The following is a 25,826-nucleotide window of genomic DNA, read 5'->3' as shown; positions in this document are numbered from 1 at the left end:
GTAGAGTTTGTTGAATATTTAACTTTTGGTACGATTCGATTGATGATTTTTTTGTTTTTAGAGGGAATGCAAATGAAAAAACCATGTTTTCATCAAAGTTTTTGGAAATAGAGTTGAGTAATAGGGATCTTCAAAAGAAAACCAAAAGTGTGAACACAGAAACCAAAAGTACGAACACAAATTAGCGCAAAAGGAGCAGATAGTGGTGGCGGCTCCCCCAAGCTTTATAAACGTAGCGTTTTCTTTGACACCGATTAGCTGGTTGCCTCTCTACCTCTCTCTCCACAACTTCTCTCTCTCAACGTCTCCCTCAAGTCAGTCTGATCCATCCGAACCCAAAACCCTAATTACTGTCTGAGTCCCATCGATTCAGCAGATTGAAGAAACCCTAGTCAAATGGTAACACCCACAGATCCACATCACTGTTTAATTATGCTTTATCTTCAAAATCCCAATCCCAAAAAATGGAAAAAAGAATTTGAATACAAAACACAAAAATTGGGATTTAATTTTGTTAATCACATCGTTTCGATTTCTTAGTTGATTCATTTGTTGGGTTGTGCTTAATTTTTAATTAGGATGGAGAAGAAAGAAGATTGGGATTCAAGAGAAAAAACCCATATCGGGATTCTGGGTTTCAGAACAGAAATCATCATCAAGCTTTTGATAGACACATGCTTCCTGAAGGTAGGCAATGCTAACACCGATTAGTGATTGAATTAGTGTGATTGCTAATCATGGATTAATCATGTTGTATTAGTAGTTAATTGGGTTTCCGGTTTTCGCTCGCGGTGTAGGTTGGGTTGGTTGCCCTGCATATGGTGGAGAAATAAGTTGTATAATTCCATCAAAAGCACCTCTTGGTGAGTCTTTCAATGACCATATTGCTGGTGCTACATACACTCCAAAGCAAGTCATTCATCAGCAAAGACTGCTAGGAAGAGAAGTAATTATATTCCTTTTTTTTTCCTTCTGTAAAGTACTGTACTTTATCTTGTATGATGTTGTTGTGCTGATTGATTTTTATGTTTCAAGCTCGGTTTAGTGATTGATTTAACGAACACTACTCGTTACTATCCCCTTTCGGATTGGACAAAAGAACGCATTCGGCATGTTAAGGCAAGCGTAATTTGTGTTTCTGGTCCTAGTTAGTAAGGTAGTTTTAGTTCTTTACTTATGTTCTCAAATTTGTCTTTGCGCCAGATACAATGCAGAGGAAGGGATTCGGTACCTGATAATGCAGCTGTAGATAAATTTCTCTATGAGGTGAGCTGCCTCTGCGAATTCAGAGGACCCCCTATTGAAATTCGAGAAGGAATATGTCTGATTTTGCGATTTTTTTTCTTTGCTTAGGTATCACAATTTTTCTCCCGTAGAACAGACCCAATGAGGTATATACTTGTCCACTGTACACATGGGCATAACCGCACAGGTTTCATGATTGTTCATTTTCTTGTACGCAACGAATCAATTTCAGTTACTGAGGTAAGTACTTGGTTGTGTGGTAGTTACTTTTGTTCCGATTGAATCTATGTTATGATTTAAAAAATATTCAATCTGGACTGACAATTGTGCAGGCAATAAATATATTTGCCAGGGCACGTCCTCCAGGGATATACAAACAGGACTATATTGATGAACTTTACAAGTTTTATCAAGAAAGAAAACCAGAATCAGTTCTTTGCCCTCAAACTCCAGAGTGGAAGAGAGTTTCCGATCTGGATGACACAGCTGAAGCTGTGATGCATCAGGAAAATGTATGTATTGTTAAATATTTTTGCTTGTTCATCCTATTCTGCTTTTAGGAGAGGAAATTTTCTCTTGTTTAAGTACCAAACTGGAAGCTTGATGTCCTGGCTATCATACCACTTTTCAGTAAATGCTTATATGCAAATTATTTGTTAGAAATTGTGCTTGTGATATTTTTCGGTGATGAAATTCAAACTGCAGTACAGGCCATTATAATACACTGGTAGACTGGTAGTTGTGTATGTAAAATGTCTTTAGATTAGAGAATTGTAGTGTTGCATGACAAATGACGTAATTAGAATGGAGGCCGAATAGATTTTTTTATGTTTTAACACTCACACTTAATTGTTTGGAACTGGAAGCATTATGTGTGTTATTGCTGTCTTTTCAGTTGTTTGTCGTTCATCTGAGTGGTTTTTAACAAAAAATTGGCAATCCAAAAATCTCATGGTGCATTGCAAATTTTCTATATTTAGAAAGAAATATACACTTATGACAAGTGCACAATGAGATTTTTGGATTGCCAATAATAGTACCCCTTCAACAATTTGTTGCAGTTAAACACTTCTAAGTTCTTTGCCTGGAAAACAAATTGCACCTTCCGCTTTTGCTGATTGTGACTGAAATGGATAATTCCTTTTGTTTAATTTTTCTTGTTTTGAATGTATTAGGCCAATCATGCGAGAAATGAAGCAATGACGATTGATGATGTTTTGGGTGAGCGAATACCTTTTAACCAGCAAAAATCAATGCAAGAAGCCGTTTATGATGCACTTAATATGGATAGAAGGGTAGGCACTCAAGTCTAGTGCCTTGTGTTGTGATTTGTATATTAAGATGGAATGTGAACATTTAAATGCTTCCTTCTCCATGATGTTGCTGTTTTTATTTTCTGATAAACTTATTTCTGGCTATGTCTTCAGGGTAAAGGGAATTTACAATTTCCTGGGTCGCACCCTGTTTCGCTCAACAGGTTTGTTGTAAAAATAGCCGTATAGTTTTGTTACTTCTAGTGGTTTTGAATCTTTTGTTTTCAGCATTATAAACTGAAGGCACCTTTTTCTGTTCAGCTAGTTATCATTGAAAATGTCTAAACATGGATATTTTTAGTTTGTAATTTGGAAGTTCAGTAACCAATTTTGGGCGAATGAACTTATCATCGAAAATATGTTTTTAAGAATGGACAGCTAATTTCTCAGCCCAACTTCCTTTTTGCTTATAAATTCAGTCTTACTAATTTTTCAGCACTTAGCCTGTTGCAATGTATAGATTAAAAATGTCTAGAAATGTTTGGTTTTGTAGCAAATAATATCTGCACGATATAGGTAATTCCAGATCTTGCTTTTTAGTTGGTTCACCCTGGAGACTAATTGCCTTACATGTTTTTAAAGGCATACTATCATTTTAAAGATACTCATTTTATGGTCCATACAACACTAAATTCAGTACTTTACATTGATCTTCCCTCCATTTCCAAAGTTTAATATCGTTTTGTACTCTGTAGGGACAACCAACAACTGTTACGGCAGCGCTATTACTATGCCACATGGAAAGCAGATGGAACACGTTATATGATGCTAATTACATGGGACGGCTGTTACTTGATTGATAGGAAATTTTTTTTCCGACGGGTCCAGATGCGGTTCCCTTGCAAATTCTCAAATAAGGTGCGTATGTACTTGCAGTTTTGTTACATGGAATGCATGTAGTTTGATGTGAAGTTATCCATAAGTGACTCCCTCCTATGTAATTATTCTTCTTAAGGTTATGCCTGAGAAGACTCACAACTTCACATTACTTGATGGAGAGATGATAATTGACACTGACCCAAATACTCAAAAGCAAGACCGAAGATACCTCATTTATGACGTCATTGCAATCAACCAAGTCTCTCTTGTAGAGGTTAGATATACGATAATGCTCTGGGAATCTGTCTTGAAAAGGCCCCCTCCCGCTGTTTTTCGTTTGGATTTATTTTCTAGTCATCGCATTTTTGGGAATCTCTTGAGTTGAACGGTCTCTAAATGTTCTGCTGTTAAGAATTCCCTTTTATGAATTCATTATAAGGATACTTCAATTTATTGATAAACTGGCAACCACAAATGGTCCAGCTGCCATTCCATGAACGATGGAAGATGCTTGAGAAAGAAGTGATCGAGCCTCGAAATATGGAACGAGATACTCTTTCCAGGAGTGTGGAGCCTTACTACAGATATGACTTGGAACTGTTCAGTGTATGTATCCTGACAATTAGAGATTACCCTAAATGTTTTTTATTGTGAATATTCTCTTAAGATTGGTGATTAACCTTGTTATAGATGTTCATCAGGTAAGGAGGAAGGGTTTTTGGTTACTATCTACAGTCAACAAGCTTTTGAGGAAATTCATTCCTGGACTTTCACATGCATCAGATGGTCTGATATTCCAGGTGATTGAGGAGTGATTTTGTGTTTATATCGTTTTATATAAGTAACTTATGTGATTATATGCGGATGATGAACAATAGAAACGAGTAATTTGGTAAATTTAGCAACCACCACCAAGCCTTATCCCACTAAGTGGGGTAGGCTATATGACCAAGGTTCAAATTGTGTTTGATACTGAATTGCCTGTTTTGGTTTCTTACAATAACCTTTTGGTTGCTGTTTGGAACTAGCTGAGTTGATTTGTACTCCCGTGAAGTAGTTTATCCGTTCTGCTTTACTTCAATTGCTTATCAATACAAAACTTGATTCTCCTATGATGAGATATCACCAGTTCTAGAGCAAAATTTGTTGATGATTCATCTTTTTCAGGGCTGGGACGATCCATATGTACCCCGCACGCATGAAGGTCTTTTGAAGTGGAAGTTTCCTGAAATGAATTCAGTTGATTTTCTCTATGAGGTTATATAATGACCCTTTCTTTCGAACTGCGCATTTTCTTATTTTAATTTAGTTTCGCGGTTGCAAGTTACAGTTTTCTCTTCCATTTCCTTCTTTATGAACTTATAGGTGATAAGCTAAATGAGTTTTGTGTTGACAGTTAGGAGTCGATGGCCGTGAGCTACTTTTTCTGAACGAGCGCGGAAAGAAGAAGCTTATGGGAGGCTATAGGGTTGTTTTTAAAGGTCGACTTTTGATATTTTTCTATTTTTTATTATTATGAATGGACGACGTTTTAGTTCCAGCTCCAAATGTCTGGTACCTTGGTACTGAAACTGCAGGATTTCTGCATTCTAGTGTAAAACCATAATTCCAGAATTTATGAGCATAAAAGTGCATTAATTTATACTGCAGTAGGTATCTAATTACGTTAATTTGATTTGAAAACTTCAACTTAGCTTGGAATCTAATACCTTGGTGTTCCAAATTCAACTTGCAGATGAATTGGATCCTGCTTTTTGTTCGGGGAAGATTATAGAGTGCGCGTGGGATGCCGGTGGAAATGCGTGGGTGTGTATGCGGACTAGGCCGGACAAATCAACCCCAAATGAGTTCAATACCTATAAGAAGGTACTTCTATCATGCAGCACTGTTTTGTTTTGTTTTTTTTTCTTTCTGATTTCAGGTTTTACGGAAGAGGTGACCCAAAACCGAGCGCAATGGCGTTATAGAATTCATAGTTATAGAATTCATATAGCCGACCTAATGAAACACTGTTGTAGTAGTTGTTTCTGATTTCAGGTTTTGTTTAGGACTAATGAAACGCTGTTGTCATCCCAAACAGGTAATGCGAAGCATAAACGATAATATTACGGAGGAAGTGTTGTTAGAGAAGATTGAGGAGATTGTCCGGCTACCCATGTACGCCGACCGAATACGGAACGATATTAGGGCCCACGAGCACACATCTTCTTCCCGGCGCCGGTGACTTGGGGTGCCCAAATAAACATACCACCAATTAAAGGTCACAAGAAAGGGGACAGCAAATTCAGTGCAACCCTAATTTCACCACCACCTGATTGTGGTTTATGTTTTTGTCATCATAGCACATTATCAATTTGTAATCCATAGTGTACAATGTACATTAGCAATGTGTTTAATCAATCAATTTATTCATTCATTCGTTTCTAACTAGTGGGTGTGAGAAGCACCCTTGTAGGAAGCATTTCAATTGTTTTTTTTCGAGATTTTCTTACATTTTTACTAAAGATAGGTTTTAAAAATATTTTCACAAAAAATGCTTTTAATCATTTTAAAAACGCTTTCAAACGAGTTATAAACGAGTACATATCTAGAATAAATGAAATTCAACCGTTGAAAGGTTTTAAAAATAAAAGGACGTATGTTGCAGTAATAATCTTTTCCAAATTAGTCAGGACCAACGCATTTTCTTGTCTAGAAACTTTACAGTTGTGTACTTCTTTCTTTTGTTTTTTTTAGATCTGATACAATTGTGTACTAATTATTACAATAGGAAAGTGTTATTATTTGACATTGCTAATTTCTCAACAAATGACATGTTAGGATGCCACATGAGTAGGAAAGGAAAGGAGAAGTGATTTTCGAACATTGTTTTTTCTCGTCCTACACACTATTATTTATTTACAATTTTTTTTGTTTATTTAATCCGAAAGTTAAAAATAACTAAATTGTGTAGGAGAAAAAAATCTCAATTTAAAGTAAAAATTGGATGAAAATTATTTGCTATAAATTGAAAATGTAATGGCAATGTGTTTGGGTTTGTCATGCAGTTAATTTGGGTCCAGTCTCTTTTGAATAAGCTTTTCTTTGTCGTCGGCTACTAGTTGCAGATATAGTTGGAGTCTCATAATCTCCTGATATTTTCTTATGTAATTATTTCTTTTCTGTCGAGCTTGTGCCCAGTTGTCAACCAAAAAATTGTAATGGCAAGGTTGGATTTGAGTATTTTGTTTCATCACTTGGCAAAACCATAAAAAGAAAAGGCTTTTTAGTCAAAATGATATCTGAGATTTGTATAATTCCTCACTTTGGTCCGTGAAATTTGAAATCAATAGAAGTGTACCATCAATCATTTTGGTTATTTCATGAAAAATTTCCATTAAATAACGATACAATGACAAAAATGCCCTCAATTTTTGTCAAATCATTTGACCCATTGTTTATTAAATTAAGAGTATTTTTATCATTTTGGTCCTTATTTAATATAATTTTTTGTGGAATGACCAAAATGATTGATGATGTATAAATTCAATGACCATTTATATTGATTTCAAATCTCAGGGATCAAAGTGATGAGTTATACAAATCTCATAAACTATTTTGACTAAAAAGTAAAAAAGAAATTTACAAGTAAAACCCTATATATATGAGTTGAAATAGTGGAATTCGGCCACTTAAATATTAACTTTCAGTAAAACGACTGCCCCGTAAATTCGAATCCCTTTCCTCCTCTGAAACCATATCCCATTAGCACTAGGAAACACCGATACATATATTCCCAAACGATAAAAAAAGGAGCTACCTGTTCTGTATGCTTTTGGCAAAACTTGCCAGGTCTTTCTGTTTTTTTGACACTCACGTGTCTTTGTGTGTTGCTTCTCGTGTGCGTTGTAGAAGAAGTATTCGACGCAATGGTGAAGCCATCTCCGAGCAGAGAGCGCGAGGAGCAGAAGGGGAGTCCACCCGAAACTTCGATGACGCTGTATCAACGAACATCGTTCAAGAAGACGAAGAACTCGAAGGGTTTTGAGAATGACGACGAGGGTTTTGAAATAATATTGTTTGATATCGAAGAATTCATGCCGGAATTGCCTGAAGGTTTGGAAGAAGAAGAACCTACTTCTGAAGTGATCGATCCAATTGTCGATGCCGCTGCTGACGACGGTATCGATAATTTTCTGTGCAACAACGTGGATTTCATGGCGGAGGACATTTTTAGCGACCCTAGTTTTGACGGGGCTGCTGCTGCTGCTGTGGACTCATCGTTTGCAAGCTTTGAGGCATTGATGGACAACGTTATTGCTGATTACTTGACTGAAGTGTTTGATAATTCCAACCGCAACGAGAGTCCCGTTCGAGTCGAAAGCCGCGAAGATGTTGATGAATTATTGGAAAAATATATTGTTTTTCCTTAATCCGTTTTTTTTTTTTTTTTTTTTGGTACTTTGTTTTCAATTTCTATAATTCCACTCCAAAATACTAAGGATTAATGCAGTGAGTTGTTACGAGATGAAGGGGGGACTTTCGTGGGCGGCTTGTGCTTCAAAGTTTGAGGGTTTGGCAGCAAGACATGGCGGCTTTTTGGCCCAAGAGCTTTAGCCACAAAAGCTCAAGTGGGAGAAGACTTTTCTCAGGTTGGTTTGGTCCATTCCTCAATGATACCACGTTCATTCTCAATTCAGTTTCGACGGTGAAGCTCCAACAACATGTAAAACGAGAGGTTAACGAGGTTGCTCATAGACTTGCTCGGCATGGATTGACGGTGGATTTGAGGAACCACCCGATTTGATAGTTGATTAGTAATTATTAGAGGACAGTCATAATTTGTACGGCAATGCTAGCGTGACTAAATTTGTAGACAAAGTCTTGGAAACTAAAGAACATGGAAATTGATAATTGATTTATTACTTAAACGTTGATAAACGTACTTATTCCAATTGATGAGGCATCACTTAATTTGCAAATTTAGTTTCGCTAACATTACCATAATCTGTAATTTTGTACGGGAACTATTTTTTCCTTCGTCCAGGTCCGTTTGGGGAACCACCCAAATTTATTGGTGATTTGTTATTAAGGGGTAGTCAATTAGTCATGTATATCTGTAGTTTGCAAGAAACTCTTTTTTTATTTGTCCAGATTGAAATCTGGGGTAAAGTTGAGTTGTTTTATTAACACCTCATATATTGTTGAATACACTCCATATTTGCTTTTTCAATTAAAATTTATCTTAATACACCCCACATTACTTCCAATAATATCCTCATACACTACACTCTCAACATAAACTCCACATTTTATACAGACAATCCACACTATTTTGTGCATAATTCAAACAATTATCCTAGATATGGTGATCCTTTTGGATCCCGCATGCACAGTGGAGCTCCTCATCCCTTTCCCAGGCAATACGAGCAACCGTCACTTCCATACTTTTCTAGACATTATGCTAAAAACAATCCTAATCCATATGGGCTTTACCCACATAATGGATTGTTTCACCATCCTACTTGCCCTTGCTTCTATTGCTATGACAAACACCTGCGGGGTTTAGCGCAATACGAGATGGTCAAGTTACCTTAATCCCTAAATGGGAAGCTTTGTTCATTCCCATCCATATAGGGTGGTGTTAACCGGCGGTGGCCGGCCATGTCTTTCGTTTTCTAGTGGTGCTCCATTTGTATATTTAATTAGGTCAAAATTGTCATTGCATATTAGGGCTTATAAGTTATTTAAAATATAGGTCTATTCAACATTGTTGGGGTGCTAATAAAAAAAAGCCGGCAAAGTTTTATCTAGATTCAAATAAATACACTAGATTTTTGTTGTTTTTCTATATTAATTAATATCGTACTTATTGGGGGAAAAAAATACAGTTTGATAGCTAGTTTAAATTGACTGAGAGAGATGGAGTTAAATCTTTCGAGTCCGGAAGAAGTAGATAACCGTAGCTTGCCACTAGTTATTCCTTTTTTTTTTTTCTTTCTTTTTTTTTTTTGAAAAAAAAAATAGAGAGAGATGGAGCTAGAAATTTTTCTTAATAAAGACTACTTTGAAGATAAAATAAGGTTGACAAAGAAGAATGCTAGAATGTTCATGTTTAAATTTCTTATACCAACATCAAATTAACAAATGAAATGTACTTTTAGATGTAATATAGTAAAAGAATGTTATGATCCTTCTATTGTTAATTAGTTGTTATGACACTATCACATGTGACATTCTATAGTAAGTTGAGTTACTATCTATATTGTTAATTGGTTTTATGGTAGAGCCTCAACTTTCTTTTGATTAAATGTGTAAATGTGAATAATAAATTCATAACCTTCCTTAAAAAGATTAGCTTATAAACAGGCGGTCAGGTTTTTACAATTAATAAGTTCATAACCTTCTTTTCAAATATTAGTTAATAATACTATCAAACCTAACTCACATATTAAACAGGCAATCAGATTTTCACTCGAAAGTAAATTTTTAGAGTTTATAACTCAACCCAACCCAATTTAGTTCGATTGGATTGGTCGAATTAGTCGGTGAATCCACTAAATGTCCAAACCAACCCAATCTAATTCTGATCGCGGATTTGATTGGATCCCTAAATTACAAAACTTAGACATTTGATATTTTGGTAAGATTCTATAAATCCAATCTGATCTGTAACTGTTTTTTTTTTTTTTTTTTTTTTGGGGTTAAAAGGCAAATATATTACCACAAGAAAAAACCAAACTTACAAACGGTACTAACAAGGGTCCAAAAACAAAAGTACATATACAAGCAAAATGGACTAGCCAAGTAAACAAAAGCAAAGCCCAACCAACAATGTGGGCCCCAAACAGAAAAACCAAAAGAAAGCCAAGAAATCTGAGAATTCGGCAGCAGCCACCGCCGCAACAGTATTTCCCGATTTGCACAATTCCACGTCTCCAACCCCAGCCGAAGGAAAGGGCAAAACGAAATAGAAAGCAGGGGAAAACTCTGCCGAAGGAAGAAAAAGGAGACAAAGATAGGAAGGAGAGATGGGCTAACAAACCCCAGCCGATCTGCACAGAATTGAAACTTTCAGACAAACACTGAGAAAAACCCTCAAGCAGAGAAAGGCTCTCACAAGGGAGAGAAAATTGAATTTGATCTGTACCTTGTTTGGTAAGAACAAAAAAAGAACAATTTACATAAAATTAGTGTATTATCACGTAATGTTCTTATCCAATAATAAATATTATGTATTGAAAAATTTGACAATGTCAATATATTATTAAACGGAATGTCACGATGGTAGTGAACCCATCTAATATAAGTCCTCTTTTCAGATGTCAATTACCATTTACTATTCTCCAGGGTAATAAGTAATTTTACAAGTAAAACAAAACAAATGAAAACGGGAAATTAATTAAAACAGCGCGCAATTAATAAGAGAGAGAAACGAATGCCACTCGGGTGCCACGAATCCGATTTTATTCGATCCACAACAAAACCCTAAATTTTCCTCTTCAGCTTTGGATTAATTAATAAAATTAATTACTCATCCCCCGCAGCAATGGAGTTCAAAAAATTAATATTTAATTCCCTTATTTCCTTCTTTCCGTAAACCAAATTAAAATGCGAACCATAAGAACAAGCTTAAATTGCTTCAGTCAGTGAAATGACACCCACTGAGATTAGGAAATAAAAATCAATTTTTTACTTTTCGCATGAGGAAGATTTAGAGATATTTTCAAAAATTCACTGGGATCCCTACTTTTCTATCAATCTATATATTTACCATAACCTTCCATGTTTTTTTTAACAAGCTCTTCAACATTCAGCTCCTCAAATTCTTTCTGTACTCTGGTTTCCTCATTTTTCGATCACTTTCTCCTCGTTTGATTGCCGGCGAAGTCAATGGTGCGACAGGAAGAGAACCGGAAGCGCAAAAAACCGTGCGAAATCAGTTCGCTATGCCACAAAAGGCACCAGACGCTGCACAAGAAAGCTGAGGAGCTCGAGGATATCGATGCGAAGGTTTGCATTGTTTCTTATGATGTCGATGGTAATTTAGGGGTCTGGCCGGAAGACGAGCGCAAGGCTCGAGCCATCATGATGAAGTTCAAAGAAGCTGATGCGAAAGCAAGCTTGTCACCAATGCGTAGAGGAACGGAGGTCAGGATTTCGGATATGCTGGGAGGCAAGATAAATAAGGTGGAAGGAAAAAACAAGGGTAAGATGAAAGGAAAAAAGAAGGATTTCGAGGGTTTTGATGATCGCTGCGAAAAGGGTTTTGAGGGTTTTGAGGATCGTGGCGAGAAGGGTTTGGCAATGTGGGATGATGAGCATTTAGGGCAGCTGGGTGAGTTGCAAAGGGATTCGTGGTGGTGTATAACTAGGGTAATGAAGAGTTGCATACAAATTGCGGATGAGATGATCCAATCAATATTACTTGAGGGGCAAGCTATTCAGCCTTATGATTTCAACAATGTTACGGCCACCACTCCAAATTTCTCAGTAAATTCTGAACCAACCGGTCCAAAGTTGCCAATTTCCGGAGATAATTATCACGATGAAAATCATATTGTTAGTGGTGATAATGTCGGATTTTCTTCTGAAGTTGGGAGTGATGGTCGTGGCGATGTCAATAATACTTATGCTTATAATCCATGGGGAAATTATATTAATTTGGGGGATGATTTTGATTACGGGGATTTTGGTGAGATGGGGGAGAAGATTAACAATATTAATAATGATTATCAGCTTGATAATTATAATCCTCCATTGATGGACTCTTTAGCACAGAGCTCCAATATTTACAGTGAGAATCAATCATATTTTGAGGCAGCGGACAACCTTGCTGCTAATTTGATGGGATTTGAGAGGTGTGCTGAAATTAATAATATCCATGTTGGCAGTATTATTAACCCACCACAAACCCTAATTAGCTCATGGGGTAAGGATTTGACTCACATTCATCAACCAATGATACCCAAACGTCAGGAGGCAGTGTCGTTTTCAGTCTGGCCACAGACCTTGCAATCTGCTCAGATGTCCAACATTTTTTAGAAATATATTTTGGTACGTACAAGCATATAACTACGGCATTAATATAGTTAATGTGGAACTCACATGTATTAGAGAAAGTTTTGCATGTCTAATTAATATTAATTTTTATCTTATTTTGTTCGTTTAAATATGGCTTTATTTTATTTTATTTTTATATTTATTTATTTTTGTTTGTGAACATTGGACATCATTAACTAACACTGCTACATAACAAGCCATTCTTGGTGTTCTTAAAAAAATTGGACGTTGGACATTATTCACTTTATATCTGCCAGGATTGGTTAAAAAATATTAAAGGCGGGAATTTGGCCATTGCACTTTTCTTGTCGGATATAATAATAAGTTAGTGTCAGTTATATCTGGAGTTTATTGACACTGTACTGCATTGTTATTCGACGATACCTAAATCACATGTCGGAAATATCTTACCCGACAACATATTGTATTAAACCGCCACCACTCACCAACACATTAAGCTAATTTTATAGTGGTGTAATTTTCTGTTCGTCAATATATATTTTGTAGGCTTTATGTCGCTGCAGCAAGACGTGGAGTTCCCTTGACATCATGAAGAGAGAGCAGCTACCACTTAATTACTTTCTAGCATTGAGCTTATTAATTCCATAGCTAAGAAGAAGGAAGAGACATAAAGACCATGTAGAAGAATGAATTAACTGTTCCAATTAGTGATAATTGTCTTTTTGAGATATATATTCGGGTTTTAACTATGCTAAATATTTGTTGTGGATCATGAAACTTTACTTATTGACTCCAATTTTGTTTTTTTGGTGAGAAAAGAGCGATACCTAAATGTATTAAGTTGTTAAAAAAAACCAACAATCTAATACAAATCGAAGAACCAATGACCTAACTTACATAGGGAAAATTTAAGCGAGCTAAACTACTTTACGGTTCAGTTGCTTACTATGCTAGGTCATTTTTCTCATCTCAAAGCGATTATAATGAACCAAAACCACTGATAAAACGCTCGCGGTCACCCTAAAAAACATTTCCTTCTAAAAATAACTTAAACTTAAGTATTACAATTCTCGAGTAAATCATTAGATCTAAGATCATGATACTCTTCAAACCACGTAATGCAATTACCTATATGCAAGGCAAAGCGAGTACAACGTGGGATTGAGAAAACCAAATTGTCAACTGGAAATGCATACAAACTAAATATATATATGGAAAGGCGTGTGCTATTCACACACCCCTTTTTATTTCTTATACATTCTCTTAATTTGTAGACGTCAAATCGACTGAACTAAAGAAGATCAAAAGATAGAAATTAAGAAGAGGTGTGTGAAAAGTAAATGGGTGTGTGGATAGCACACCATGTATCTAAACATAAAAAGAAAATGTTTTGGAGATTGCTCGAGTTCCTCAACTCACTCGGTGGCTTAATATGTAACTAAGAATAGAGCATCCCATGTATAGAGGGATTTTTCAATGTGTCCGGAATATAAGCACATATGCTTTATGTTTCGTACAAGTGGAGAGATACTTGAAAAAAAAAATATTTTCCTTTACTTGTATATTAACATATGGCATACCACTTCATATTCCGAGCACAAATCTCCCACATAAATGGAGATGGTCTTTTTAAAAATGTTGTTTAATGCATGAGTACCTTTATTATTCTCAAGCCTTTACTTGCTAAGAAACGTGTAGATTGACATAAATACGACATGAAACATGAATGCGACACAAATCTAACATGAAAATAATTGGATCAACATGAATGTGACTCATTGCTGCCCCTCCCAATAAAAAAAAAAAACCCCTTTTATTGTGGCATTTAACTTGCTTTATGTTAGTGAGTAGGTATATTTGGCATTAACTGTATACATTTGCTAAATTATTAGATGCTTTCTAACAAAAGAAGGGTAAGATGCTCAAACTTTCTAATCATGGCAGAATGCGCTTTATCACAATTACAGTAAACAATAATGATTATGCACTTTGTTGCATGTTTTTTTGTTAAAAATCATGACAGTTTATTGCAATTACGATAAAACATAATCTGCCATGATTCGAAAGTTTAAGCTCTTCCTTTTTGTTTGTTAAAAAGTATTTTATAATTTAGCAAATGTATACAGTTAATGCCAAATAATATACCTACTCACTAACTTAAAGCAAGTTAAATGCCACAATAAAAGGAGCTTTTTTATTGGAAGGGGTAGCAGTGAGTCACATTCATGTTTACTCAATTATGTTCATGTAAGATTTGTGTCGCGTTCATGTTTCATGTCGTAATTAGCAAGTAAAGTAATAACATTTAATAATATAATAACACATAGATCGATTTTAGAGAATATTTGTGAAATCTTAAAAATAAATAAGAGACTGAAAAAATCACAAAAATTGCACCTCTGGCTACCTAGCTAGATAGTCTTTATTTCACAGTTAAATAATCGGATAAGCATAGACACTAGTCAATGATCAGTCATATGGCATTTGGCAATGGAGAGAGATTGTTGGCCGGGATCCATCACAAGATGGTGCATCTGCTTGCAATGGCCTCCTCACACCGGACCGCAGCGTGTCGGACTGTCATGCGGTCAGGGTATGTAGGAGGCAAATAAGTACCATGCGACACATGATTATTATTAATATTATTATTATTGCCTGCTGCCTCAGGAGGAGTATGAACGTACTGAAACTCAAATAAGTTGTGGTGGCTACCACCATCAGAACTTGTGCAGCTTCTTCCTTCGCCACCTTCATGATCTCCGCAAACTTTGTTCGCGGGCCTGCTATTGGTGCCGCTTCCTCCGCCATGGGGCTCATTTTGATCGTCTTCCTTGACATTAATGACTTTAACCCTAGCATGAGCTTGGGGTTGGGGTTGTGGTTGAGGTTGAGGCTGAGGTTGAGGTTCAGGCTTTTCGTCGAAGAATGTGAGCTTAATTCTTTGATTGCTTCCGGATTGAGTAAGCTCCAACTTCTGTAGCCTTTGGATGTTGGGAAGTTTTTGGAGCTCCCCCATTTGAGCCCATCTTATGATCTCAAGCCCTTGATCTTGTGCTCCGTCCGACATGTGGCTACCGGTTGCCTTGGGTTGCAAGAAACTGCTGTCGGGTGGCGGTAGAGTATTATCCTCACACGTGAGCCCTGCAGAAAACCTAGCATGCCCTACTGCCTCGGTCAAGTTCTTGTCTACCGTGGATTCAACAGTTAAGCTTCCAGCTTCCGGATCGAACTTAACAGAATAGTTTCCTAGTGAAAAATATGATCATAAAAAAGATAAATAAAACACGAAATATGTTAGTACCCCGAATTAGTTCATAAAAAATAAAAAATTATAACAAAATAAAAAAAAATACCCTGAAGATTTGAGAGGAATCTCTTGAGCTTCTTTTGAGATTTGGGACATTCTATGTTTATTTTTGTAATCTCAGTCTGCCATGATACAGTTTAAATAAATTAATGCTGCAAAATATTTATAAAAAAAAAAAAAAAAAAAAAAAGAAAAAAAAAAGAGGGCGATACCAAGACAACAAAACAATCTTTTTTGCGAGGATAGGAGGATCATACGAATTGGCAAAATGTAAACAAACAAATTAGTTTTCAATTGGTAGGAATTGGTAAGTACCTGAGGAATGTGATTCTGGGCCATTGATGGTGGCTTTGTAGTATTATCCCTGGAATCAAGAATGATCAGATGGCTGAGATTTCTTGCAGTTCAAAGGAAATGAGAGAAGGGTATTTATATACATACAGAGGATCCTTTGTCTTAAATTATTTTTAATTTTCTTGATTGAATGAATTAATGATTTTCTAGCATGCAGAAAATATTTTGTGAAAGTGAATATTAAAAGAGAGTACGAGGACATGTATCTTGTAGAATCTCAAGGATTTATGTGCATAAGATATCTCTGCATGAAGAGGGAGGGATTTAAAAAAAAAAAAAAAAAAAATTATTACTAAGGGAAGAGGGATTTGAAATGATTATAATAATTTAAAAGAATGAGAGTTTTGCACCCGAAAAGTGTAAGTTTCCCCATCCAATAGAATATCAGACGCATGCGAAGATGGAGGGATTTGAATCCCACGAATTGGACCAAAACATTTCCATATTAATAGTAACTTAGAAGTCCAAGTAAATGGCTAAATTTAGTTAAATTATATTCACGATATTTACAAAAATGCTTTTGCAAATGACGATTAACTCATTCACTATTTAGTACCAAACTTCTTACAAATACATAGCGTTATGTATCCATGTGACTCTCGAACATGGGACATCCTCCAACTCAGACCAACTGCTCATATCCGAAGATTGTTTGCTTTGAAATACAATAATACGAGTTTAGTTCATCGAAATTATACATTTGAGCATGACGTGACATGGTTGATAAGTCACACATGCCACATGATGTATTATTATATATATTATAATAAGGATGGACGGCAAGGTTAATATGTCTCAATTCTAAGGTATATTAATAAAAAAAAACAAATCCGCATGTTTTTATTTGAGCAGAGTAGTAACACCACGTGACTGTGATTCAAACACACCGAAAAATTGAAGGAACTACACCTTGAAATAGAAAGTTTCACATACAGCTTGCTTGATTCTGTTCGTTTGGAACCAAGTCCAAAGTCTCACCAACTTATCTTAAATCAGAACACAGATTTTTAAAGAAACATGCAGGATTACCAAACACAACAGATCGAATTTGAAATCTATTCGAAATACAATGGTTTTATTTTTCCCACAAACCGAGTCATTTAGTTCAAATATTTGTACTTGCACAATGAAACTAACTCTAACTTCAAACTAAAACAGTTCCTTCCATGACAGTAACCGCTTTCCCTCGCAGCAGCACCCTTTGATTCTGCTCGTCTAGATGAATGCTTACAACTCCTCGTCGACGCGATGCCTAAAAATAAGCAACAATGTATCAACATACGGGCTTGTAAGCTTATGATCAGAACGAAGATAGGGAAAGAGAGGGATAGGGATTACCACGTATCCAACAACATCAGATTTTCCGAGTTTTTTGCACCAGTATGATGCTAAGACACAATGTGCGCTCCCGCAAACAGGATCCTGACATAAACAAAAAGCAGCATTCAGATTTTTATCAACTGTAGTTCTTGAATTCACAAAACCGAAAACTGATAAGTGAGCAAGCAGCATACCTCATTAACACCGTGTTTAGGGGCAAAGAATCTACTGTAAAAATCATAACCGGACTCTGGAGGAGCAATCGCTGTTGCAAGCACTCCCCTAGACCCGGGACATTTTTTTATTGCATCAGGCTGTGGCTGTAAATCTGCAACCGCTTTTGCTGATGGAAGCACAACCTTGCGGAAAATGAAACAAAGAATGAAACAGAACCATCAGAAAGGAAAAGTTATAGGCTTATATTGATTGAAAGGATACATGGAACTGAAAATGCAGGTTCCTAAAAGGATTGCATGACTTACAAGTAGATCATCTGTGACAGTTGCCCTCCTTATATCAATAATACAAGCACTGTTCAAGGCCTTGGAGATAACCGAAACCTCATCAGAGTTGAATTCATTAGACGGGGCGGCAGGAAAGTTCAGTTCAATAAAATAGGACGACTCCTGTGCTTCACCATTGGCTGTCTTAACATCTGGAACCTTCTTAGCTGTTAAAATTCCGGACAGAGTCGAAAACTCAATAATGTCGGAACTTATCAAACCAGACTTAAAGAGAGTGTGTGAAGAAGCTAATGTTCCATGACCGCAAAGCTCAACCTGTGAAAAGGGAATCGGATTTAGATACCCGAGTGGAAATAAAGTTTGTTTTTTAAGTTACGCACATGAAATCCTAAAAAGAACCATTTTAACTGAATTCTTGGCTGCTGAAGATCTTGACACTCCGAATTTTGGCGTGGGTTTTATATTTCAAACTTTGCTACTATGAACCCAGATTACGAACTTGAAACCAGAGGAACTATAAAGATCGATTACTTGATCATATGAAAGGAAACACTAAACAGAGGTGATTGAGCTGATCAGACCTCATTAGTAGGTGAGAACCATCTGAGACCGAACCGAGGAGCTGAGTGAGAGTCATCGATTCGAGTCAAGTAACAAGTCTGGGAGAGATTGAACTCGAAGGCCACAGCTTGCAGCCACTGGTCGTCTCTATCTTCCTCCAGCAAGCAAACCGCTGCTGGGTTCCCCTTGAAAGCCGAGTCCGTGAACGCGTCCACCTACACAGCCATTTCACCAGTCAGCTCATACACTACTTGCACGCCTTACATGCAAGAGATACTTCCGCGATACCCCAAGTCAATCACGTCCACATTGCAGTGCGTGATTGAGTGGGGATACCGCCATGCAGGGAAGTCACAAACGTAAAAGAGATAACGAAAGCGTACCACATAATACTTGGCTGGTTTCTTCGCCATTGGAAGGAAGATTGAAATGATTATGCAGCACTCCAGAAAGAGTTTAAGTAAGAGAGTCACTCGACAAGATCCCACCTGCCGACAACTTGTCAAGAAACATATCTTATGTCTTCTTGGTCGAGTATGTTTTTCGACTTCCGATACAAATTACCGTCTCACGTTGTGCAGATAACTTTTGTTGTGAACATGTGATTGTAATGCGTTATTTTTGCGTACATATTGTATTATGATTTGCATGTAAATAATCCAACGTATCCCACCCTATCATTGTCGCATCACTTTTGCCAAGTCATTGTTTCTCCCGCTTTCTATTATTAAAGGAAAAGCAATCAAGATTCGGAAAAAAAAAAAAAATAAATAAATAAATAAAGACGTGTAAAACACATGAAACTTGTGAAAATTTTTGTAGGCCATACACGTCTACCACCATCATCATTGGTATTCACTGTTTTACAAATTCCGCTGACCCCCGCTTAGGACCACCTAATTAATTTATTCAAAGATAATGTTTCTGTTCCACGCTAATTGAGTAATTTATCCAAATATTTATATTTAGCACAATTAAATTCACTCCAATTTCAAGCTAAAACAGTTCCTTCCATGACAGTAACAACTTTCCCTCGCATCTTTGATTCTGCTCATCTAGATGCATGCGTACTACTCCCCCTCGACGCGATGCCTGAAAGTAAACAATAATGTATCAAGATATAAGGTAGGAAGATTATGAAAAGAACAGAGAGATAGAGTACCATGTATCCAACTCGAATTTTCGGAGTTTTTTGCACCAGTATGACGCTAAGGCACAATGTGAGCTCCCAAAAAGGGGATCCCAAGAAGTAGCAGCATTCAGATTTATACCAATTATGGGCTCGTTTGGAAGTGCTTTTAAAATGATTGAAAATACTTTTGGTGAAAATGTTTTTGAAACCAATTCTTAGTTCCCAATATCATGAACTTGAAGGAAACTTGCTCATAGAATGAAAGGAAGCTGCTTACTACTTCATTAATTCTGTGTTTAGGGCAATCATATCCAGACTCTGGAGAAGCAATCCCCCTTGCAATCACTCCCCTGGACCCCGGAAAATTTCTGGTTTCATCAAACTGCGGCTGTAAATCTGCCGCTTTTGATAATGGAAGCACAACCTTTGAAAATAACACAAGCATCACTTAAGAGTACACGCTAGACTGCATTGACAAGACAATAAAATAGAAAATGATCAAAAGCATAATATGGAATCAGAAATGTTTTTTTTTTTGGGGGGGGGGGGGGGGGGGGAGACGATAATTCAATTCAACGAAATAGGACTCTTGTGATCACTTGTCACAGTAGCCGTGTTCTCGGCACACTGAAAAATTTCTCAAAATCAATAACCTTGTGGTGATTAAACAATTGAGCATATGATTATGACATCAAATATGCCGAACAGAAAACCACGTTTTAGCGAGAGAGAGAGAGAGAGAGAGAGAGGAGAGTTCAGCAGCTCAGCTGAGATGAAAGTTGAGCTGTAGTAGCACCTTTCAACCAATATGAAGAATTCGGGATACAAATTTTGAAATGAAAAATCAAGGCACACCAAACTAATTTGCTCAAATTTAATTAATTCAAATATAATGGTTTGTCTCATAAAACTGAGTTATTTATTTCAAATAATTGTACTTGCAAAATATAAAAAATTCCAACTTCAGGCTTAAAACAGATCCTTCCCTCACAAGAACAGCTTTTCCTCGCAGCATTACCCTCTGATTTTGCTCATCTAGATGAATGTTAATTGCTCCCCCCCGAGGTGATGCCTGAAAGTAAACACCAACATATGAGGGGACTAAGATTCTGATAAGACCAGAGAGAGAGAGAGAGAGAGAGAGAGAGAGAGAGAGAGAGGGAGGGAGGGAGTACCTGATAAGCAAAAACATCAGACTTTCCAAGTTTTTTGCACCAGTATGATACTAGGGCAAAATGTACGCTCCCACAAACGGGATCCTGACGTAAACAATTAGCAGTATTCAGACTTGTATATCAAATGGTTTAAAATTTTAAATCCGTGTTAGCAGGTTCAGATATATATTCCGGTACCTTAGTTCGGAATAACAAAACTGACAAAGATTACACGGGAAAAGACACAGGAAAAGGTTCCAAGCAGGTTATTCAAATGTTTTAAATCCACTTTAGCAGAAAGAAAAAAAGAGAGGCTTATGAATGCAGGTACATAATCTTCTCATCTAACATAGCAAAGCTGATAGAAATATGATACAGCATTTGGCACCAGGTATCAGGCACTTGAACGAAACTTGCTGAGAGAACGAACGCAAACTGCTTACCTCATAAATTCCCTGTTTGGAGCAGAAGAATCTACTGTAAAAAGCATATCCAGATTCCGGAGGAGCAATCCCTCTTACAATCACGCCACTGGACCCTGGACATTGTCGAATTGCATCAAACTCGGGCTGTAAATCTGTGACAGCTTGTGCTGATGGAAGCACAACCTTCAAAAATGAAACCAGTATCACTTAGGAGTACATGCTAGAGTGTACAGGCAATCCAATGTAATAAAAAGCTGTCCGTTGTTTTATATGCTTCTATCGATCGAAAGCATAATACGTAATTGAAAATGTAGGTTTGTGGAAGGATTGTACGACTAATTACAAGTAAATCATCTGTGACGGTTGTCCTCCTTATTTCAACCATAGAAGCACCACCCAAAGCCTTGGAGATCACCGAAACATCACCGGATTTGAATTGATTAGATGGGTCGGCAGGAAAATTCAGTTCAACAGAAAAGTGTTAGCGATTGGGAATGAAATGGAGAACTCTCAGGCAAGAAGAACAAGAAGAGAAGCTAATAATTTCAATCAGAAACATTCAGAGAATGTTACTCTGCAAATGTTGCAAACTCAACAATGTCGGACTTTATCAAGCCAGAGTTGAAAGAGTGTATGCAGCTGCTAATGTTGCATGACCACAAAGCTCAACCTGCAAAAGAGCAATCAAATTTTCAAGCTTGATTAAAAATGCATATTCTACTTCATACATCAGTTACAAAATCAAGAAATTAGCAATACCAGTCCAGTTCAGGAAAATCATTTTATTGAAATGTCACATTATCACATTAAATTTAGAGAAGTTAACCTAAGTTGGGGATCGTTTGGAGATGCTTTTTGACCCAAAGTGGAAGCCAGCTTTGAGCCCAACACACTATGGACTAAGCAAGAGATCGACCTACATGACACCAAGCTGATGTTAGCCATGTGAATTTCTTTTTTTTTTTGCCGGTGGCATGTGGGATACACGCACGCGTTCCAACATTAACAAAAAAAAAAGTCAGAATCTTACCGTGGGCCACGTGTCCACTTTTAGGCTGTTGGATTTCATTTTTTTGAAATTCAACGGTCCAGATTAATTAACTTAATACAAAAACAAAATTAAAAGATTTTTTTTGTTTTATATATAAATACTTAACTATCTTTCACAAAAATAATGACACATGACATGACAGATTGGTTAAAATTTCTATTTGAAATTAAAAATAAAATTATTTTATTATTATTTTATAAAAATTTAATAATATTTTAATACGAATTAACTAGACTCTTATCCAGCTCATTTTTTAGGGATAGAGATGCACTTAGCTAATTACTGTTAATTGGAGTCAATTATTATTCATTTAAATGGATTAAATGGACTTTAGGCCAGCTTATTTTTTAGAAGTGGAGTTGCTCTTAGAAACACGCCCAACTTTTTAATAAAAATCTAAGTGCTTTTACAACCCAAAAGCACTTTTCCAACTATTTTAACAACCTAGTAGAACTTTTAAATAAAGGGAATTTTAACGAAAAGCTCGTTTACTTTAATGAAAAATCACATTTTTATACTAAAAAGTCAATCCTAATATTATTCACTTTACCATTTATTTTATCTTTATTATTAAAACTTAAAAATTTTAAACCTTTTTTTTTATTAGTTTTCTTTAAATAAATCCATGTACGCTAAAGGCCTCATCTGGCCTGCACTCCTCTGCCAAAGCTTAATTTCATCTCTGTTTGTACGTACCGCTCTGCTGCCCACGCCAAACACAATGGAGGCAAAAGCGCGCCATCACCTCGCTGCGATCTCTTCTTCTCTCCGCTGAAAATCCCTAAACTCCAAAGCTACCCCTCCCCCCTCTCCGCCGGAACCGCAAGCCGCTCTCGTGCTTCCGCTCGTCACAAAAAGGTAACATAATTAAATCATAAGCCAACCCATTTCACTTCTTCCCATTTTCCCAGCACGATTCTGCCATTAATTCTTACATCTTTCTTAATTTTTCATTGTTTTGGTAATTACCAGTTTTTCGTAGTAGCAGTTTTTGTTGAATGGTTATGCTTGTTTGTGATCTCTGGTTGAAGATTTTTTGTGGGTTCGTAATTGATTAGCAAGTTAATTTTTGGGTTAGCATGAAAAATGGGTTCTTAGTTACATCTTAATTAGGATTTTTTTTGCCACTATATTGTTTGGATTTGCTTACTAGCTTCCAAATTTCCAACTGGGTTTATTGACATTGTTCTAGTGGTAGTAGAAATCCACAGCTTTACCTCATTTCACCTTTCTTGTTAATTTGTTTGGTTTAAATAACTTACAGCATACTGAGCTTTAAATTTCCATGAACATATGATTTGGGTTGGTATTGGTAGTTATGCCGTTTCTTCGCTCGTGGTTAGTTAAGACGAAGATCCTTTGCATCGGGTTGATATGGAAGGGCAGAGTAGCCTCACCAACCCCATACAAATGCTGTCATTGAGTTTCTGTGGGAATGCTGCGGATGATGTCTCCGAGGCACTGGGCTATGATCTGAACCAATATATTATGATGGAGGCTGGAAGGACTGCAGACCAAACTGATGTTCTTTCTTTACCTTGGTGGATTCAACCCGAAAAGCCATCCCACAATTACGTTGGGTGTCCAGCTGAGAGTTCAGCATTTGTCCCAAAGTCTCCTTGTGAAGATATGTGGGAAAACATTCCTTCATCTGTTGCTAGCATACATGATGTTGGCAGAGTCTCTGAATTCCAACAAGATGGGTTGTACAGTGATCTGGGCAATACTTGTGGTTCTAAATCAACTGATTTCTCTAGGGATATGGACTCTTCAAAGGTAATATTCTTGGAAATGCAACGTTACATTTATCCGTTGAAATTAAGATGAGAAATCGAAAATTTCTTTGGTTTGAAGCTCTTCCTTTCTTTCTTTGAAGGATAATGCTTATGGTTGGAACTTCCCTGTCTGGTTGACTCTATAATTGGTTTTTCTCACCCAATTCCTTGTTTTGGTTCTTATAATTGAATTTTTTTTTGACAGATGAAACTTCTGAGCCTACATAATGAAGAACTAGTGAATAGACAACATCAGCTTCCCGTGCAGGTTAAGTGAATTTTAACAGCTTTCTTTGATATCACATTCAGCTGCGATTGCCTCGAGCAATCAGTTCAATGATAGCAGTTTTTTTTTCTTTCTCTTTTGAGAACTTTATCATGATAATGCTGTGCAATGTACTTTCTGCAGTATCATACTTCAAGGACAGATAATCCAAATTGGGATAGCTATGATAGTGTTTCTCAAGTTGATCCAAGAGCAACAATTGACACACCTGGTTATCTTTCCCAGCCACATCACAGTGTTTCGAAGCAGAGAACTTTTTCATCTGAATATGTAAGCCTAGTGCTTTGAGTAGATAAACTGAACTGTCGAACAATCGTGTGATTTTCCATTCGGATAGCATTACCTGTTCTGTTCACCTCAAGTCATAATGTTTGTAAATTAATGTAAATGGATTTTGTTAAACATTTTGTTGGAGATACATTAGTTTCTTTAACTGGTTTCTTATTTATTCAGAATCGCAGGATGCGAATCGGTGAAAGGCTCAGTGCATTGCAAGAACTGCTTCCAGAACCTGCAGAGGTATATATGTGAAAGAAAATAAAGTATGCAGTTGCTCATGTACTAGATGTCCATATAAACATAATTAGAGTTTCACATGTAAATGTAATACACTCACCAACATATCATGCTTATCATAAAGATCAAATGTAGGCTTACAGAGTAGGATTACAAATTTAATCATGTCTTATATATGGCCTCGGATTCAATGCTACTATTAGGCGAACCTATTTTTTGCGTAGAATGCGTTGAGATGTCCATCTATATGACTGATTACTTTTGAACGTGTAGGGTCGTCAAGTATGTGTACTGGATGATGTAATTGAACAAATCAAGTTTTTGAAGCTTCAGATAAAGGTAAATCTGTCTCTTTACACTGCAACTCTACAGGTTTGCATGATTTTTACATGAATGAGCACCTTCTCAAAAATACAAACTGCAGTGTGGCGTCATCAGCAGATTGTATTCGGATTGTCATTGTTCTTACAGGAACAAGCCATGATTCTATGGCAGTTTTTTTTCTTCTTTTTACAAATAATGATATTTATGTTACTCATCTTTGCAGGATTTAAGTAGAAGCAGATTGGGAGGTGAACCGATTGCTGAACCTATCATTTTCCACGAGGTAAATTCATCTATTCTACGCTCTGAGTTAGGCAAAATCATCGTCCTTCACATTATGCAAGGGAGATTTATATGATGGATCTTTTTATGTTTCTCAGGGATATGGTCACTACTTTTGCCACCAGCAGATGCTGAATGAACCTCTCGAAGAAATGATCGGAAAATTACTGGAGGTAGATGTACTGGCAGCAAGCGAGCTGTTGGAGAAGAAAGGTCTTGTGCTGCTGCCAATGGAATACTCCGAAGATTCAGCTTGAGTTAGATAGATACTTTGCACACTACATAAATATCATGTTTAATGTTGCTCTTTTGTTGAATTTCATGAGATTTCATCAAAATATGAATTGTGACTTGCCGCACAAGATTCTCGATGTGAACACTTGCAAATTGTGACGAGTTTGGCAAGCTTGGAGAATCTTGTTCTTACTGTGTAGCAACTAGTAAATCTTCTAACAAATTCACTTTTCGGGATTTCTCGTCACGTAAGATCTGATG

General features: G+C 36.6%; 4 protein-coding genes across 7 annotated transcripts; 2 read left to right on the top strand and 2 right to left on the bottom strand.

The window, feature by feature from the left end:
* Window positions 1–44: 44 nt before the first annotated feature.
* On the top strand, window positions 45–5,793 carry LOC137715236 (uncharacterized). The gene is made up of 17 exons (XM_068454488.2): window positions 45–399; window positions 579–687; window positions 798–946; window positions 1,036–1,119; window positions 1,204–1,266; window positions 1,354–1,485; window positions 1,578–1,757; window positions 2,421–2,540; window positions 2,673–2,722; window positions 3,254–3,416; window positions 3,514–3,651; window positions 3,861–3,983; window positions 4,079–4,177; window positions 4,545–4,634; window positions 4,774–4,858; window positions 5,113–5,243; window positions 5,458–5,793. The coding sequence occupies exons 1-17, from the start codon at window positions 397–399 to the stop codon at window positions 5,599–5,601; spliced, it is 1,863 nt and encodes a 620-aa protein (XP_068310589.2). The 5' UTR covers window positions 45–396; the 3' UTR covers window positions 5,602–5,793.
* An 11,142-nt stretch (window positions 5,794–16,935) lies between these two features.
* LOC137714177 (uncharacterized) lies at window positions 16,936–18,925 on the bottom strand. Of its 2 annotated transcripts, none has more exons than XM_068453456.2 (6): window positions 18,770–18,925; window positions 18,407–18,601; window positions 17,844–18,140; window positions 17,556–17,720; window positions 17,380–17,463; window positions 16,936–17,293 (listed from the first exon to the last, which is right to left on the bottom strand). In XM_068453456.2, the coding sequence occupies exons 1-6, from the start codon at window positions 18,797–18,799 to the stop codon at window positions 17,186–17,188; spliced, it is 879 nt and encodes a 292-aa protein (XP_068309557.2). In that variant the 5' UTR covers window positions 18,800–18,925; the 3' UTR covers window positions 16,936–17,185. The 2 variants fall into 2 exon arrangements, with proteins under 2 accessions (XP_068309557.2, XP_088546340.1); XM_088690214.1 differs by having other exon boundaries at window positions 17,383–17,463.
* A 1,356-nt stretch (window positions 18,926–20,281) lies between these two features.
* On the bottom strand, window positions 20,282–21,864 carry LOC137714647 (uncharacterized). The gene is made up of 4 exons (XM_088690213.1): window positions 21,441–21,864; window positions 21,116–21,280; window positions 20,694–20,777; window positions 20,282–20,590 (listed from the first exon to the last, which is right to left on the bottom strand). The coding sequence occupies exons 1-4, from the start codon at window positions 21,480–21,482 to the stop codon at window positions 20,438–20,440; spliced, it is 444 nt and encodes a 147-aa protein (XP_088546339.1). The 5' UTR covers window positions 21,483–21,864; the 3' UTR covers window positions 20,282–20,437.
* A 931-nt stretch (window positions 21,865–22,795) lies between these two features.
* On the top strand, window positions 22,796–25,802 carry LOC137716246 (transcription factor). Of its 3 annotated transcripts, none has more exons than XM_068455671.2 (8): window positions 22,796–23,006; window positions 23,492–23,924; window positions 24,129–24,191; window positions 24,333–24,479; window positions 24,663–24,728; window positions 24,999–25,064; window positions 25,273–25,332; window positions 25,430–25,802. In XM_068455671.2, the coding sequence occupies exons 2-8, from the start codon at window positions 23,523–23,525 to the stop codon at window positions 25,586–25,588; spliced, it is 963 nt and encodes a 320-aa protein (XP_068311772.2). In that variant the 5' UTR covers window positions 22,796–23,006; window positions 23,492–23,522; the 3' UTR covers window positions 25,589–25,802. The 3 variants fall into 3 exon arrangements, with proteins under 3 accessions (XP_068311772.2, XP_088546679.1, XP_088546678.1); XM_088690553.1 differs by having other exon boundaries at window positions 22,851–23,006; window positions 23,413–23,924; XM_088690552.1 differs by having other exon boundaries at window positions 22,865–23,006; window positions 23,465–23,924.
* The last annotated feature ends 24 nt before the right edge of the window (window positions 25,803–25,826 follow it).

The sequence above is a fragment of the Pyrus communis genome, chromosome 3 (assembly GCF_041283825.1).
Source record: "Pyrus communis isolate YQ-2024b chromosome 3, ASM4128382v1, whole genome shotgun sequence".
Lineage (NCBI taxonomy): Eukaryota > Viridiplantae > Streptophyta > Magnoliopsida > Rosales > Rosaceae > Pyrus > Pyrus communis.
Note: the sequence above shows the minus strand (reverse complement) of the source record. Positions and strands in the feature narration are given on the sequence as shown.